Source organism: Lynx rufus, unplaced genomic scaffold, assembly GCF_022079265.1.
Source record: "Lynx rufus isolate CCGP_SWC_20201006 ecotype Redwood Valley unplaced genomic scaffold, mLynRuf1.p SCAF_4, whole genome shotgun sequence".
NCBI lineage: Eukaryota > Metazoa > Chordata > Mammalia > Carnivora > Felidae > Lynx > Lynx rufus.
The window spans coordinates 12,390,644-12,406,045 of NW_025814856.1; the positions used below are offsets into that span (position 1 = coordinate 12,390,644).

General features: G+C 55.2%; 2 protein-coding genes across 3 annotated transcripts; both read right to left on the bottom strand.

Moving 5' to 3' along the window:
• Positions 1-1,527: 1,527 nt before the first annotated feature.
• CCDC194 (coiled-coil domain containing 194) lies at positions 1,528-4,276 on the bottom strand. Its single transcript, XM_047096682.1, has 4 exons — positions 3,953-4,276; positions 2,785-2,881; positions 2,245-2,377; positions 1,528-1,678 (listed from the first exon to the last, which is right to left on the bottom strand). The coding sequence occupies exons 1-4, from the start codon at positions 4,274-4,276 to the stop codon at positions 1,528-1,530; spliced, it is 705 nt and encodes a 234-aa protein (XP_046952638.1).
• A 4,201-nt stretch (positions 4,277-8,477) lies between these two features.
• On the bottom strand, positions 8,478-15,104 carry BST2 (bone marrow stromal cell antigen 2). Of its 2 annotated transcripts, none has more exons than XM_047095781.1 (5): positions 14,176-15,104; positions 13,311-13,386; positions 12,974-13,034; positions 12,604-12,735; positions 8,478-9,472 (listed from the first exon to the last, which is right to left on the bottom strand). In XM_047095781.1, the coding sequence occupies exons 1-4, from the start codon at positions 14,419-14,421 to the stop codon at positions 12,615-12,617; spliced, it is 504 nt and encodes a 167-aa protein (XP_046951737.1). In that variant the 5' UTR covers positions 14,422-15,104; the 3' UTR covers positions 8,478-9,472; positions 12,604-12,614. The 2 variants fall into 2 exon arrangements, with proteins under 2 accessions (XP_046951737.1, XP_046951736.1); XM_047095780.1 differs by lacking the exon at positions 8,478-9,472 and adding an exon at positions 11,973-12,370 and having other exon boundaries at positions 14,176-15,101.
• Between the last annotated feature and the right edge of the window lie 298 nt (positions 15,105-15,402).

A 15,402-nucleotide genomic window follows, 5' to 3' on the forward strand; every position in this document is an offset into this window, starting at 1 on the left:
TATGAAATAGATCTAAGAAAGTTTCAGTTAGTTCTCTTGGGTTTTCTCTATATAAAACCATACTACCAGCAGGTAAAATTATGTTAAATTGCTTCCAAGGCTTTCCTGCCCAAAATGCCAACCTGAAACTAATCTTACAGAAACATCACAGAAACCCAAATTAGGACACCAGAAAATGACTGCCTTGGGCCTTTAAAAAACGCCAACGTCATAAAAGGCAAAGACATACTGAGAAATGTTCCAGATTAAAAGAGCTAGAAGACCTGACAAATACAATGTGTGAGCCAGGATATTCTTTTGTTATAAAGGACATTATGAGAACAGTTGGCAAAGTCTGATTAAAGTCTGTAGATTAGATAATGGTGTTTTATCAATGTCCACTTCCTGATGTTCATCATTGTACTGTGATTATGTGGGAGAATGTCCTTGTTTTTAGGAAATGCATACTCAACTGTTATGGGTAATGAGACATCGTTTGTGTGTGTTTTTCAGAAGAGGTTCAGAGAGAGGAAGAAGAATAAAGCAAAGGTGGTAACTAATGTTTGTGGAATCTGGATAAAGAATACCCAGGAATTCTTTGTACTAATCCTCCAGTTTTTCTGTAAGTCTGAAGGTATGTCGAATATAAGGTAAAAGACGAAATTAATGTGAAATTGAGCCATATGGAATTGTTGGTATTTCTATTATTTTTGACCTATGTAAACAGGGCTTACCTACGATCCAAACTGTAATTTCCTTACCACTCTCCTACTATCCGTACCCCTTCTTTCTTTTTCTTCTCTAAGTGCGTTGGCTAGTACCTCCAGAACAATATTAAATACTCCACAGTGGTCATCCTCACGTTCGCCCTCATTTTGAGGCCTTTTCAGAACTTTTCTCGTTTGATCCATCACCATGGTAAATCTTATTAGCAGACTTCTGAATATTGAGCCATCCCTGCATCTCAGGTATAAGGCCCCTTCGTTGTGATGTATTTTTAAAATGTGGTGCTTAATTCTCTTTTGCTAAAATTCCATGTGGGACTTCTGTACCCTCCTCATAGCTAGAGGGGTCTGTAGTTTTCCCATTGTGCCATCTTGGTCGGTCTGTGTTGTCAAGGATAGGCTGGCTCGCCAAACATGATTCTAATCACTCGATACACAGACAAGGTAAACTGAGGCCCAGAGAGGAGAAGTGACCCTTCCAGGTCACTCCTGAGCCAGGGCTGGACCCTAACTCTTCATGCCTGTGGGATGAAGCAACACTGTCATCAGAAGGGACTGAAGTCCCAAATCAGCACTATCTCATTGGGTCATCGAATGGGCCTTAGTTTCCCCATCTGTAAAAAAAGCATTAGTTGGTTGGGGAGAGAGAGTCGAGTCTCCTTTCTGTAGATTCCGTTCAGAGTGGCTCCTGGGTCCAAAGCTGAGCGTTGATGGCTGTCGACTGGGCATCTCATCCAGCGTGGACACCTCTATATGGGTCCCAGCAGGGCCGCCACATTGTGTGCCCTCCCGGCCTCGGGCCCTCATCCTGCTAGGGGCCGACTCACCCTCGAGCGCGCCGCGCCGGCCGCCGGCAGCCCCCCGAAGTTCTTGGGCGAGAACGTGAGCGGGGGCTGGGTCGCGGTCGGGACCCGGAGCGGGATCGGGGGTGCGGCACTCTGCGCTGGGGGCCCATCTCGGCTTCCAGGGCTTTACTGACAGGAAGTGGGGAGGGGTCCATCAGCACCTGGATCCCCGCCCCCGAGACCCTCCCCCCAGTACTCTTCCATCTTTCCTGAGAACCCCACTCCCAAGAGATCCCCAGCTCCCCTAACCTTTCTCCACCCCCAGCCATTCCCGGGACCCCTCCTCAGGGCCTCCCATCCCCTTTTCCAGGAGCTCAGCCTCCAGAACCCCCGTCCTCGCCCTCGGTACTTCCTTTTACTCGCGTCTTTCTCTTCCGCTCCTCGCCCTTCCTCTACGCGCGCCCGACCCCAGGGACTCATGCCTCCGGAGTGCCGGCCCCAGCCTGGGGAGTCCAGCCCCCAGACAGCCTACATCCTTGACCACCCCTAGGTTCCAACTCCGGGATCCCGTCTTTGACCTTCTTGTCACGCGACACCCCAAGGCCCCGCCCACACGGCCAGGCTGCTGCTCCATCCCCGGGGACCCTTCCCCTCCTTCCCCACCAGGCGACGCTGGGCCGAAAGAACGAAGTCTTGCGCAGCCATTGGCCACGCGCCGCACCCGTCCACCGCCCCCGGCCCCGCCCTTCACTCACGCGCGTTCGCGCAGCGCCGCCTCCCGGGCCGCGCAAGCTTCGCCCTCGGCCTCGGCCGCGCGTGCGCGCTGCTGTGCCTCGTCCAGCCGCCGCGCAGACTCCGTGGCCGCCGCCTCCCAGCGCGCCAGCGCTTCTGCGGGTCCAGGGAGCCCGGTCAGGTCCGAGACCTCGCTCCCGCCCGCCTAACGCCGGCGTTGGGAGTTTTTTACAGTCTGCATACTGTTTGCAGCCTTGCCTTATTTGAATTAAGTGTGTGCGCTGGTTGCATGACCTTTACGTGTCATTTGCAGAGCTCTTCATAGGCTTGTGTTGCTTTTGGGAGTCGTGTAAGTGGCGTTTGCGTATTTGGTTGCATTTGCGTTGTGTTTCTGACATTTGCGTGGCCTTTGTGAGTGTGACGTGCATTTCCCTCGTAAGTTTTCGCGTTTATTTGCATGTCGTTTACATTACGTTTGCACTTGTGCATGTCATTTGCATAACTAGGAACCTTTTTGGCCCCTCCCACCCTTAGCCCTGGCCACCCCTTGCGCCCCAACACACCTGTGAGCGCCCCGTTCTCAGCCCCCATCTGGGTCCCCTGTGCCTTCGCCTCCTCGATCTCAGTCTTCAGGGTCATCAGTTGGGTCTGAAGCCGGCCCTGGGGAGTGGAGAGGAAGTAAGGAGGGGCGGGGTGCCAGGAGAGAAGTGAAGTCTCCCCTCTTTCTGGGGAGGACTGAACTGACCCTGGTGACTCCGTTCCCTGAGCATTACTTGCAATGCCCTTTGGGGCTCCTGTGGTTGTAAAACAGAAGTGGCCTGGGGTTCCGAGTGGTGACCGCTGCTCTGCCCGGGGCCCACCGCCCCCCACCTGAAGCCACCGAATGTGGAAACCGTTTAGCTCTGCGGTCCCGGTCCCAGCTACATCTAGACTCCCTGGGGTTTCAAACCAACACAAGCCAATCCGGTGGTTGACAATGACTGGGTTTCTGGAGTATGCTTCCTCACCTCTGTGAGACGTTCTTCGAAACAACTGGCCTGGCCTCCTCAGAACATCTTCCACTGAGGGGCAGAGCCAGAATTTGAACCCAGAGCAGGCTGCGCTTGACCTCGGCGGCTTGGGGCCCTTCCCTCGGGCAGGCAGGTAAAGGGTGGAGGTCTGTTTTGATTTCTAAAATTCACACTGCCCAGCCCCTGCTGGGCCTGGTACCCAGAGATCCACAGTAGTAAATGAAAGATTGGGACTTTGAGAATGGTTCTTTTGCAAGGCCCAGGGCTGGGAAGGGTTAAGAGAGAGTTTGTGAAGGGGTGGCTGGAGGAAAAGGGAGGACCTGGCCAGTACCTCCCCCAAGAGGCCAACTTTAGCCTCCTAATTACAGGTGACATGAATGTCCCTCTCTGGAAATAGGGCTGCTGGACACTGGCTGGGGGAGGTTGAGTGGGCACCCAGGGGGAGGGTTAGCACAGGGTCTCCCCAGGTGGACTCAGGGGTCTGGGGCTTCTAGCCACCACCATCTACTAGGCAAATGGCAGAGAATCATGGGGCCTCCTTGGTCAGCAGGGAGACTTAAGGGGGAACCAGTAGGATTTGGAAGGGATGACGGTGCCACTCTCGGGTGAAGAATTAGGGAGACGAATGCATGGGGTGGGGGTGGGGGGCAACCCTGGGGTTGTGTGTGCAGGCCCTCTCCCCCGATTCTGGATTCCCCAGTCTCCCACCCTGCCCGCCTACCTGGCGGCCCTCACAGGCCCTTAGTGCCTCCTCCAGCTCCCGACGGACACGGTTGGCCTGGTTCAGCTGTCTGGCCAGGGCCTCCTGGCGTTGGGTAGCCTCTGCCAGCTGGCGCCGCAGCTCCTCGACCTCTGGCGCCAGGTCCCTGGGGGGCGCCGTGGCGTTGGCACCTGCCTCTGGGCAGCGAGGTCCCCGGGAGGCCGAGGAGGCCAGATTCCAGGCCAGCAGGGCCCCGCCGGCTGCCGCGGCCGCCAGGAACACCGCAGCCCCGCACAGGGCTAGCACCCGCCAGGCGCGTCCCGGCTCTGGCCCCAGCTCGGCCATGCCTCCGTCCACAGCTCTGGCCCCAGACAGCCACGAGCATTTAATTGGCACCTTGGGGCGCCAGGGACACCCACGGCTCCGCCCTGCCCGGCCGTGGCTTCCCGAGTGCGTTGGGAGGGGCTGGACCCCCGCCAGGGGCCAGCCTAGGCTACCCGCGCCCAGGGCCAGTTCTGCCTCCGCATCGCATGTGCCCGGCACAGCACGTGCTGTCCTCTCATCCTCAGTCTCCCCCACTGAAGTGGGGGTGCTCTGGCTCCTGCCCCGTCGGGCTTAGTGGGAACCATGTGAGCCCATCCTCACAAAGCGCCCATTTGCATGCGGGGCCCACGGCAAGGGTTTTTTCGTGGAAAAACTGAGGCTGAAAGACGCGAGGCTACACGACCGACGGAGGTCTGCCTGGCTCAAGCTGCCACACTTTCTGGGACTGGCTGCGAGGGCCAGAGAGGGTGAGACGCTGGAGGGGATAGGTCCCAACTCCCAGCCCCTTCTCCACTAGGCAGCCAGGGGGCGATCTGACACTGTAAATCAGCTCCAGCCCCGTTTGCCTCGAGCCCAAGAACAAAGGAAAGGAAAGAGAAACGAGTGGTTGACTTATAGACATCACAGCATGCAGGACAGGTGTCTCCTTCAATTTGTGGGGAACTTAATAAACTGCAAGAAAAAGGCAGTCTTATCCATAGCCTAATCTCCAGAAGCCTATAGACTCCATTTCCTGGAGCCCTAATATCATCGAGACGTAAGGGGGGGTCTAAGTGCTTGCCCCGGCGATGTGGGAAACTAAGGCAAATGAAAAATGAAATTCCCTTACTGCCTGCGGCCCGTTGGCGAGTCCTTGAAACGGGCAGAGCGACCTTCCTCTAGGAGCTCAGCTGCCTTGACGATGACACTTTGCTGGGGGCAAAAGACAACCTTGGCTTCACATTATCCTGACCCCCCAGGATCCTGTGAGGCTCCTTAAACACATAAAAATTCCTTCGCGAACCTCCTATATCCTTAGCCCCCAAGTCTATGCTGGCAATCATACTCCAAGCATACGGCCCCTGGTATACATCTGAAGGGTCTCACGACTGAAGTTTTGCTAAACAGTAAATAAACGGCGTTTTCCTAACAACACCTAGAATGACTTCCACGTGCTTAAAGAGGGCTCCCAAGATACCACAGGCCCGGCTATTGTCAAGCCGAGGTTGTTTTTTCCCCTAGTAAGGCATTAACATGAAGACAGTAGGGAGTTCTGTAGAAATGTCTTACTCTGCCTGCCTCTAGTATGTCAACGGGCTGCAGGTTATAAGGAAACTGAATTTTATTTACCATTTCCTTCCTGCCTTTGTTCGCCACCTCGCTACGGAGGGGAGGGTGGTGTTGGGGCTCGAGGAAACGGAGTCTACGGGTTTCTGGAGATTAGGCTGTTGATAAGATTGCCTGTTTCTTGTAATTCACTAAGACATCTGTAAACCGATGGGGACTCCTGCCCTGCAGGACTGAGATCTCTAGCAGTTAACCATCAGGCTTTCTCTTTCTCTTCGCTTTTTTTTTTTTTTAATTTTTTTTTCAACGTTTATTTATTTTTGGGACAGAGAGAGACAGAGCATGAATGGGGGAGGGACAGAGAGAGAGGGAGACACAGAATCGGAAACAGGCTCCAGGCTCTGAGCCATCATCCCAGAGCCTGACGCGGGGCTCGAACTCACGGACCGCGAGATCGTGACCTGGCTGAAGTCGGACGCTTAACCGACTGCGCCACCCAGGCGCCCCTCTCTTTCTCTTCGCTTTAAGGCAGCCAGGAGTACCTGATCCTTCGTCCTCATCACTAACTCAGGCCCCTTTCGACTGTCTCTGCTCTTCTTGTAATTTTGCATTTTAGGTGTTCGATTCCCAGCCGATGGGGGAGCATAAGGCACGCTGACACCCTGCAAACCGCCCCCCCTCAACAACCCAGGGTGGGACACGGGTGACATTCCTCGGGCACCCCCGGTTGCCCAAGAACAAAGGAATGGGAAAACCTGATGGTTAACTGCTAGCGATCTCAGTCCGCAGGACGGGAGTCCCCATCGGTTTACAGATGTCTTAGTGAATTACAAGAAAAAGGCAATCTTATCAACAGCCTAATCTCCAGAAACCCGTAGACTGTAGACTCCGTTTCCTGGAGCCCCAACACCACCCTCTCCTCCATAGTGAGGTGGGGAACAAAGGCAGGAAGGAAATGGTAAATAAAATTGAGTTTCCTTATAACCTGCAGCCCACTGACAAATACTTGAGGCAAATTCAGAGTGAAACATTTCTCCAGGAACTTCCTACTGTCTTAATGTTAATGCCTTACTAGAGGAAACACAACCTCAGCCTGACAATAGCAAGGCCTCTGGTATCTTAAGAGTCCTCTTTGGGGGGCCCTGGGGAGCTCAGTCGGTTGGGCAAGTCACCTCTTGGTTTCAGCTCAGGTCATGATCTCATAGCTCATGAGTTCAAGCCCCCCATGGGGCTCTGCACTGACAGCTCAGAATAACCTGCTTGGGTTTCTCTCTCTCTCTCTCCAAATTAAAAAACAAAAAAGCCCTCGTTAGCCTGTGAAAGTCCTTTTAAAGGACTCTCTTTTGCCTTTACCTCCCCCCACTCCATAGTATATAATCAGTCACTCCTCACAACCCCAGTGTGGGCTCTTTCTGCCCGCGGGTCCTGTCCCTGTGCTTTAATGAGGTCACCTTTTTGCACCAAAGACGTCTTCAAGAGTTCTTTCTTGGCCGTTCAGCACCGGACGCTCACCACTCCAAAAACCACATCACCTCCGCCACCCGACTGGGTGAGCTCCTAAAAGCAAAGCCCACGCACGTGTCCTTATCACTGTCACTGCGAGGGCCTGGCACACAGTAGTTATGCAGTAAATGTGAAATGTGAGCTGAGTGGAGACTGTGAACTAGAAGCTCAGTGTCCTCCCTTCCCCGTTGCCCCCATTCCACATGAAAGAAACCAGAGCCCAGAGAGGCCCGGTCGCAGGGCAGGGTCACACAGCAGCCGCTGACCACTGGGAGATTCCTGCTGAAGCCGGAACCCCACAGACTTGCAAGACTGACTTCTCAGGGCCCCGCTGAGTCACAGGCAGTGAGGGAAAAAAGGGGGCTATCAGGGAGTAAGAATTTCCTGCCCCCTTCTACCTCTTTCTAGCCAGACTAAGAATCAAACTGACACGAGACAGAGTAACAAGAGAACATAAAGTTTAATTTCATACATATGGGGAATCCACACAGGGAAATTCCAAAGCCAGGCAAAATCAGGTATCTATGTCATTCTATGCCTTTTTTTTTTTTTTTTAAGTTTATTTATTTGAGAGAGAGGGAGAGCGGGGAGGTGGACAGAGAGAGAGAGAGAGAGTTTCCAGCCGGCTCCGCGCTGTCAGAACGGAGCCTGACTCTGGGCTCGAACTCGCGAACCCGTGAGATTACAACCTGAGCTGGGTTGGACCCTTAACTGACTGAATTAAGACGCAATCAAGAGTTGGACTCTTAACTGACTGAGCCACGCTGGCGTCCCGGGTATAGAAGTCATTCTTTTTTTTTTTTTTTTTTTTTTAATTTTTTTTTTTCAACGTTTATTTATTTTTGGGACAGAGAGAGACAGCATGAACGGGGGAGGGGCAGAGAGAGAGGGAGACACAGAATCGGAAACAGGCTCCAGGCTCTGAGCCATCAGCCCAGAGCCTGACGCGGGGCTCGAACTCCCGGACCGCGAGATCGTGACCTGGCTGAAGTCGGACGCTTAACCGACTGCGCCACCCAGGCGCCCCCTTTTTTTTTTTTTTTAACATTTATTTATTTTTGAGACAGAGAGAGACAAAGCATGAACGGGAGAGGGGCAGAGAGAGAGGGAGACACAGAATCTGAAACAGGCTCCAGTCTCTGAGCGGTCAGCACAGAGCCCGACGCGGGGCTCGAACTCACGGACCGCGAGATCATGACCTGAGCTGAAGTCCGCCGCTTTACCGACTGAGCCACCCAGGTGCCCCTAGAAGTCATTCTAAACTGAAGAGAGGAAGAGGGTAGGGGTCTGGGACTTCAAAGGGAAGGAACACAAGTCACAGGAAGATGAAAAAGAGTGAACGTTTAGTAAACAAATACGTGCTGGGCTGCCGGGGTCCAGCCCCAGCAGGTGCAGGGGTTCCCGAAGGATGAACGTCGTCGGCAAAAATAACAAATGGATGCAGACAACAGCAGCGTGTTAGCCTGGCCGCTTTATTGTGGCGAACATGGCATTGTGTTTGTTAGCGATTTCCTTGTAGCGCGCGTTCTCTGTTTCTCGGCGTGACCTAATTCTAGAAACGTCCCTTTGTGCGATCACCCGTTAAGGAACGTCATGATTATTTTCCTGTAACGTTCCCTCCTGCCCTTTGCTTATTGGTTGATTTCTTCATACTGCTTTCATTATGTATCTACGCTTATCTACGGTCTCTAAAGCATTTGCTTTGCCGTTTTCACGAAAGGTCATCTAGCTCTCGACACTCAAAGGTCATTTAGCGCCTCAAATGGAGCGTTTACAAGGACATGGCTTCTTGATTGTTCCTTTGAACCATTTGCGGTACAAGGAACAGAAGTATTCGCTTTGGTCTGGGGTGCCGGGAGGGAGCCAAGAGGGCCCCGGGAACCCACGCCTTATGCGCTCCCAGAGAGACAACGGATACCTAGGAACTAATGAACCATTCTGTACCTCAACCCACCAGGTCCTTCTATCACCTGGAATGCCTCCTGGGGGCCAAGTGGGCCTAGGGGTTGGAGTAACTTGTATCCACGGATACATTCCTTTGTCGCCGGAGTGGGGATTTCGAACCCATTTGTCCCCCTCCTCGGCTGGGAAATGTAGGAGGCTATCCTTCCTTTAGGCAGAGGAGTCTTTATAGGGGGTGGCAAGGGCTGCATGTGGGGCGGCATAATTTCCCTGCGGAATCTTGTTTCTTTCCCCAATGGTTCTCTTCCCGGGGGGAAGGGGGGGCGTGTCGCGGGCAATTCCCCAACCGACAAATCCCCAGGTGCTTTCATTGGTGGGGGGGCTGCCCTGACCAACGCTAAGGCCAAATTACATAAAAAGCGGGAGTACAAGAAGCTTCACTGTCCGTGGGCCGCCGTGCAGTCCCGATCCGTCCACCGATCCGTCCACCGCCCGGGCCCTGCCATCAGGCTGGTTGGAGAGCTTGGCTTCCGGCACTGGGCCACTCAGAAACAATGGGACACAGAGGATTTCGGGTCAAAGAGGCCTTGCTCAGTTCCTGTCTACCACATCTAGTGAACATCATGTCTAGTATGATATTTTCATCTGTGGTGATAGCTCTCTTCCTGGAGCGGGTCCTCTATTTAAATTCTTTTTAGTCAGTTGCGGGGGGGGGGGGCGGGGGGAGGACAGAGCTTTTCCTGAATCTGCTGGGCTTTGATTGCTTTTTATTATTTATTTATTTTTAAAGTCTCTTTATTTCTTTTGAGAGCGAGAGCGCAAGTGGGGGGGCAGAGAGAGAGAGAGAGAGGGAGAGAGAATCCCAAGCAGGCGCCCACGCTGTCAGCGCAGAGCCCAGCGTGGGGCCCGGACTCTCGAACCGTGAGATCATGGCCTGAGTCGAAGTTGGCCGCTTCACTGACTGAGCCACCCGGGCGCCCCTGATTGCTTTTTATTTTTTATTTTAGTTTCTTTTTTCAAGTAGGCTCTACGCCTGACGTGGGCCTCGAAATCACGAGCCCGCGGCCAAGAGTCGCGTGCTCTCCTGATGGAGCCAGCCAGGCGCCGCGTGATTGCTTTTTATCTCAAAATAGTCTTCCTGCCAAAGTGGCCCATCTTGGCCCCTACAGGGGCGTCTTTAGGAGGGAGAGAAGTTTATACTCAGCCACGTATAGGGGCTTGGGAGGAGAAATGTTCTGAACGGGTTGAGTCCATCATGTTGGGCAAGCCTGTCCCCCTTTATCATCGAAACGCAGCTCGGGGGGCGGGAGTTGAGGACAGAGGTGGGTGGGCCCGCAGGCCACCCTAGTAGTCATTAAATTTTTGCAAGAGAATGCTGAGCCCATGTGAATGATTAACTAAGGCTTTCTTTGTATATTTATAGATCATGCGTTCTTTCCCAGAAAGAACAGAGCGCTTCTGCACCACCCTGGGCACCAAGGACCCAAACCCTCTAGCACCTCCCCTGCTCCCCTTCCCCCCCCCCACCCGGGGCACCAAGGAACCAGGATCCCTTGCACAACCTCTGAGCACCACACTAGCAAGGTCTGTAGCTGGCACCATCGAGATGGCACATAATTAAGAATTGTCACAGGCCCCCGCACTCCCTTAACTGATTAACTGTGTCCTCAATCCCTTTAAAAATCTCTGGGCCGGGCAGAAACCTCGGAGTTGCCTTTTGGACAAGAGTCGGCCTTCTCCCCAGGTGGCCGGCCTCCAGAACGAGACTCATATTCCTTTCCAATCAAAACTTGTCTCTTGAATGTGAGCCCGTCCGGCGATGGGCTGCGGTAACAGGTGGGGGGAGGCCCCGGGTCCCGCGAGAAGGGTTTGCTTCTGGGCATCGGGAGTTTCGATTGCTCGAGCAGCTGAGAAATCCCGAGCAAATCCAGGCACTTGTCATTTCACACGGGTGAAATGACTTGGTCATCATAAAGCAACCTCCTGAGCCCTCCTGCGAGCTGGGGACACAAGAGAGGAGGAAGACCAGAATCTCCGCTTCTAGAGCAGAGGTTCTCACAGGAAGGGAGTCTGCACCCCCATGGGGAACTTGGTAATGCCCGAAGGCAATCTGTGTCGTCGCCGCCCGGCGGTAGGGGCACAGGCGTCTGGTGGATGGAGGCCAGGGGCGTTGTTCAAGATCCCCCAGCACCACAGAGAACAATCCAGCTCAAAAGTCAGCAGTGCTGCTAGACACAAAGGTCCTGGCTCCTGTGCCAAGGGCAGGAAGCCGCCTGGACAACGGTTGGGATTCCAGCAGAACTTGGAGAAAGGGAGGTAACAGAGGAGGAAGGCTTTGTAGAGCCTGCGAGGATCCCAGAAAGCAGATGAAGAGTCTATCGGGACAACAGCTCTCAATGTTGAAGAAGCAGAGGGACTCTCTGTAGGAGGGGTTCCCAGAGTGGGGCACTGCAGGATGAATAGGAGTTTGGGGCGGGGGCGAGCCTTGTGACAAAGACCTGGCGTGTGTGTGTCTGCAGATCTAGGTTTGAGTACCAGCCCCGAATTTTCTGTGGGATGGGGTTGGAAAGTACAAAAGGATGTCCCCCGTCACAGCCTCGGTTTCCTTACTGGGACACGCCTCGGAAGATCCAGTCCAGTGAGGAAGTGAGAGTAGATAGGAGAGCAAGAATAGATTGCCCCGCGCACAGCTGGTGAGGGTGTACATACAGTCCTTTAAGACAGTCCCACTGAGGAGGGCCAGGGAGGCGGTGGGATGCTGCCTGCCCAAACCCTAGGGGTTCCTGGGAACATTCTGGAGCAGCATTTGGTGTGGATGTCTGTGGGTGTCCACATTTGCCTGCAGGACAGGGCCCAGACGCAGCGGGGTGACACAATGGCACTCCGAGAACTTCAGAGCAATGTCTTTCTCCCCGGAAGGGGTGTTTACTTTTATTTATTTTTGGGACAGAGAGAGAGAGACAGAGCATGAACGGGGGAGGGGCAGAGAGAGAGGGAGACACAGAATCGGAAACAGGCTCCAGGCTCTGAGCCGTCAGCGCGGGGCTCGAACTCACGGACCGCGAGATCGTGACCTGGCTGAAGTCGGATGCTTAACCGACTGCGCCACTCAGGCGCCCCGAGGGGTGTTTACTTTTTAAGGAGGTCAAAGACCTCAGAGGACAGTGAGCTTCCAGAAACCGTGACAGCAAGAAGCAGGTCTCCCCATCCCATGCCCTGCCCAGCGCTGCAAGGGGGAGGGGGCGGGGAGGCCCGAGGGGGAGGCAGCCCTGGGCCAGCTCCCCTGCTTGTCCAACCTCAAGGCTTCTCCGTGTACCTCCAGCTGCTGCCTGCCCCCCCCCCTTCCCCTGACTGTGCCACAGCGTGGCCTCTTCAGAACCGGTCAGGTCAGGTCAAGCCTCCAAGGGAAAAGCAGAGCAGGAACGGACCAGTCCAGACTGTGGCCTAAGAGGCATCATAAGAGGGACTCAGGGTGGACTGAAGGGGAACAAAAGACGCCCCGCCCCCTCCCTAAGCCTCACCTCGGGCCCCAGGCCTCCTCCCCACTCAGGGAGCGCTCTCTCCCTCCCCCAAACCCCTCCCTGTGCAGGCAGGCCGCCTCCCCAAATCCTGGCTCATCCTGGACTCCCTCCTTTCCGTCCCCAGCTTTCTTCTACCCCAGGCCGCCCCCTTCTTACCCGCAGGGACCTCAGGCCAGCAGAGCAACGAAGGCCAGGAGCAGGTGCACAGAGACCACCAAGGGGCTGAGCGCTTTCAAGGAGCTGGCAGACGCGATTTCCTTTTTCTTGCTCGAGGTCTCAGCCCCTTTTCTGGGGGAAGATGTGGGCACGACTCAGGCAACCGCCCGGGACTGATTGCCACCAGCTCTAGCCTCGTCGCCCCTCAGAATCTCCCCTCTCCCCCCGCACCAAGTCAGTGGGGAGGAGAGGGGCTTGTAGGACCAGAGGGGCAAGGATGGGATTCAAACTTCGCGTGCAAAGGGGGTCCGGGGTCTCGGGGTAGGACGGGGGTAGGACGGGGCGTGGTCGGGGGGGGCGTGGCGCCAACCTCAGTCTTTCCGCCTCCACCGAAGCGTTCTGCAACTTGTGCTTCAACTCCTCAATCTCTCCTAAGGTGGGAGAGAAACGGCGGGGTGGGGTGGGGGGGAACCTGTCAGCACAGTGGCACCGTCCTTCACCGGGCTCCATCCTGGGACCTAAGACCGCCTCCGCCCCGCCCCCATGCCTCCCCATCTTGGAAACCTGAGGTCCTCCTTTCACACCCTCCACTGGCTTTTTCTGGCAGCTCCCTAGCGACCCCAACCCTGGGGCCCTCCCTCTCCCCTCTTCAATACTTGACCCATCCCTCCGAATCCGTCTCCTTGGAAAGTTTTGTGCTTTCTCACCCCGAAGCTCCTCCCCTTTCGCGAGCCACTCCTGGCTCTGGGCCTTCTCCATCTCCAGGGAAGCCAACAGGGTTACCTGGGACACAGGGGAGGGCTAGAGACTGGGGTTCTGGCCTAGAGGGGGGGCTGCTGACCAGGGCCCCAGACTCCCTCCCCAGGCCCTAGGTTCAGAGGGGTCCAGGTCCAAACCCCTTTCAGATTCACCTCCGATCCTCCCTGCACCCCAGTCTTCCGCCTCCAAGTATGGCCACAACCTCCCATCCTCCCAGGGCCGCTAAGGATGTGATCCTCGAAATAGGGGGTTTGAGGCCCCCAACGTGGGAATTTGGAGGCTCCCTATGCCCAAACCCTAGGAGAAACTCCTAGGCCTCTTTTTGCCCAAGATTTAGAGGTCCCCTCTAGCCCAGAACACAGGGGGATTTCTGAGCCCAAGTTAGACGTCAGCGGGAGTTTCAAGGTCCCCCATATCGGACCCAAATGAAAGTTTCAAAGTCTCTCTCTCATTCAGTGGATGTATAAAGAGCCCCTTCCCATCCCAACACCTAGATGGGATCTCTGCTACACAGGACTGGTGCCAAGAGGAGTTTCTAGCCCCCCCACAGCAGGCTGGAGGTTTTTGCACATCCTAAAGGGGATACTGACACACCCGATTTGGATGCTACAAGGAGTTTTAAGGCCCTGCCCCACACCAGCACTGCTGAGAGAATTCAGAGGTCCCCAAAGCCTGATGGGGGGTTATTGGGACTCAGGTCCCTATATGAGGGTCCAGGGGCAGTTTCAAGGTCTGTCTTTATCTCCATCTAGACCGGTGGGGACCACCCAAGCACGGCGGGGGGGGGCCTCTCCAGGAACTGCAGTAGCTTACCACAGTCTCGTTGCAGGTGGCAGCCTGGACCTCGTTCCTCAGTAAGCCTTCCCAGGCTTGGGTTAGCTGGACCTCCAGGAGGCGGGTGACACTGTGACACTCCTCCTCTGCTAGGAGGCCATCCTTGCAGGCTTTGCTGTTGGCCTTGACAACAAAGATGATCAGGGCCACGGTCAGACCCAGCACCGCCAGGATCAGCAAGCCCACCAGCCACCCCTGCCACCCAAGACTCCGACCTGGCACCATTGACTCTGAGTAGTCAGTCCTGGGCACAGGCCAATAGTGGTAAAAAGCAGGTGCCTCTAGATCTGCCCCTGAATGAGTGAGTTTGGGCAGGAGCTAGGGGGGTGCTGGGACGTCCTATTGGCTGAGGCTGCCCCCTTATTAACACAACGGCCGTCCTGGCCAATGACAAAGGCTCGAGAGAATCCTTTGACCTGGAGGCTCTCGAGTGGGTATTTGCAGGCAGAAGTTTCGGCTTTCAGTTTCTATTTCCCAGGGAAGAGGTGGGTTATTTGTGCTGAATTAAAACCTTGAGCTTTTCTGGCTTGGTGTCCGCAAATGAGTTCCTGTGGGCGGAGAGCTAGGGCTGCCTGGGACACCCCATCTCAAGTTCCTGCACCTCCCCTGCAGGTAACTGAGGGTGACAGCTGCAGTTACGGGGCGTCTGGTGCATGCCAGCCTGCTGTTCACGTGTACCAGGACCTGAGGAGGCAGAAGCTGCCGTTGATTCAGCCTCAAGCCGGAGAAACTGAGGCTGAGAGGTGTGTGGAAGACTGGGGGCAGGGCCTGGCTCTGACCCAACAGGCTGGATATTGTGTTTAGGGGTCTCCGTGATGACCCAGCCGGGGCTCACTTAGCGTCCCTGGGCCCACCGAGGGGACTATAGGAAACCATGCAGGGTGTCTGAGGAGGGACTGGAGGCTGGGAAAATGAAAGCCCAAGCCCAGAGAGGCTCTGGATGCCCCCCACCCTCCGACCCCGCCCTCCGCGCAGGCCGCAGTTCTCAACTTGGCCACCAGGGGCCGCCACAGCCAACAAATAAAGTCGCCCAGGTCCCTGTCCTGGCTCCAGCAGGAAATAGGCTCCGACTTCTAGATTCTGTCTCTCTATCCCAGGGCACCAAGTAAACCCTCTGAACCTCCATTTTGTCATCTGTAAAGTGGGGCAATAACAGGAGCGGCCTCGTCAGTAGGGGCCAGTGAGGAGTTTCTAGCAAAGTGCTTC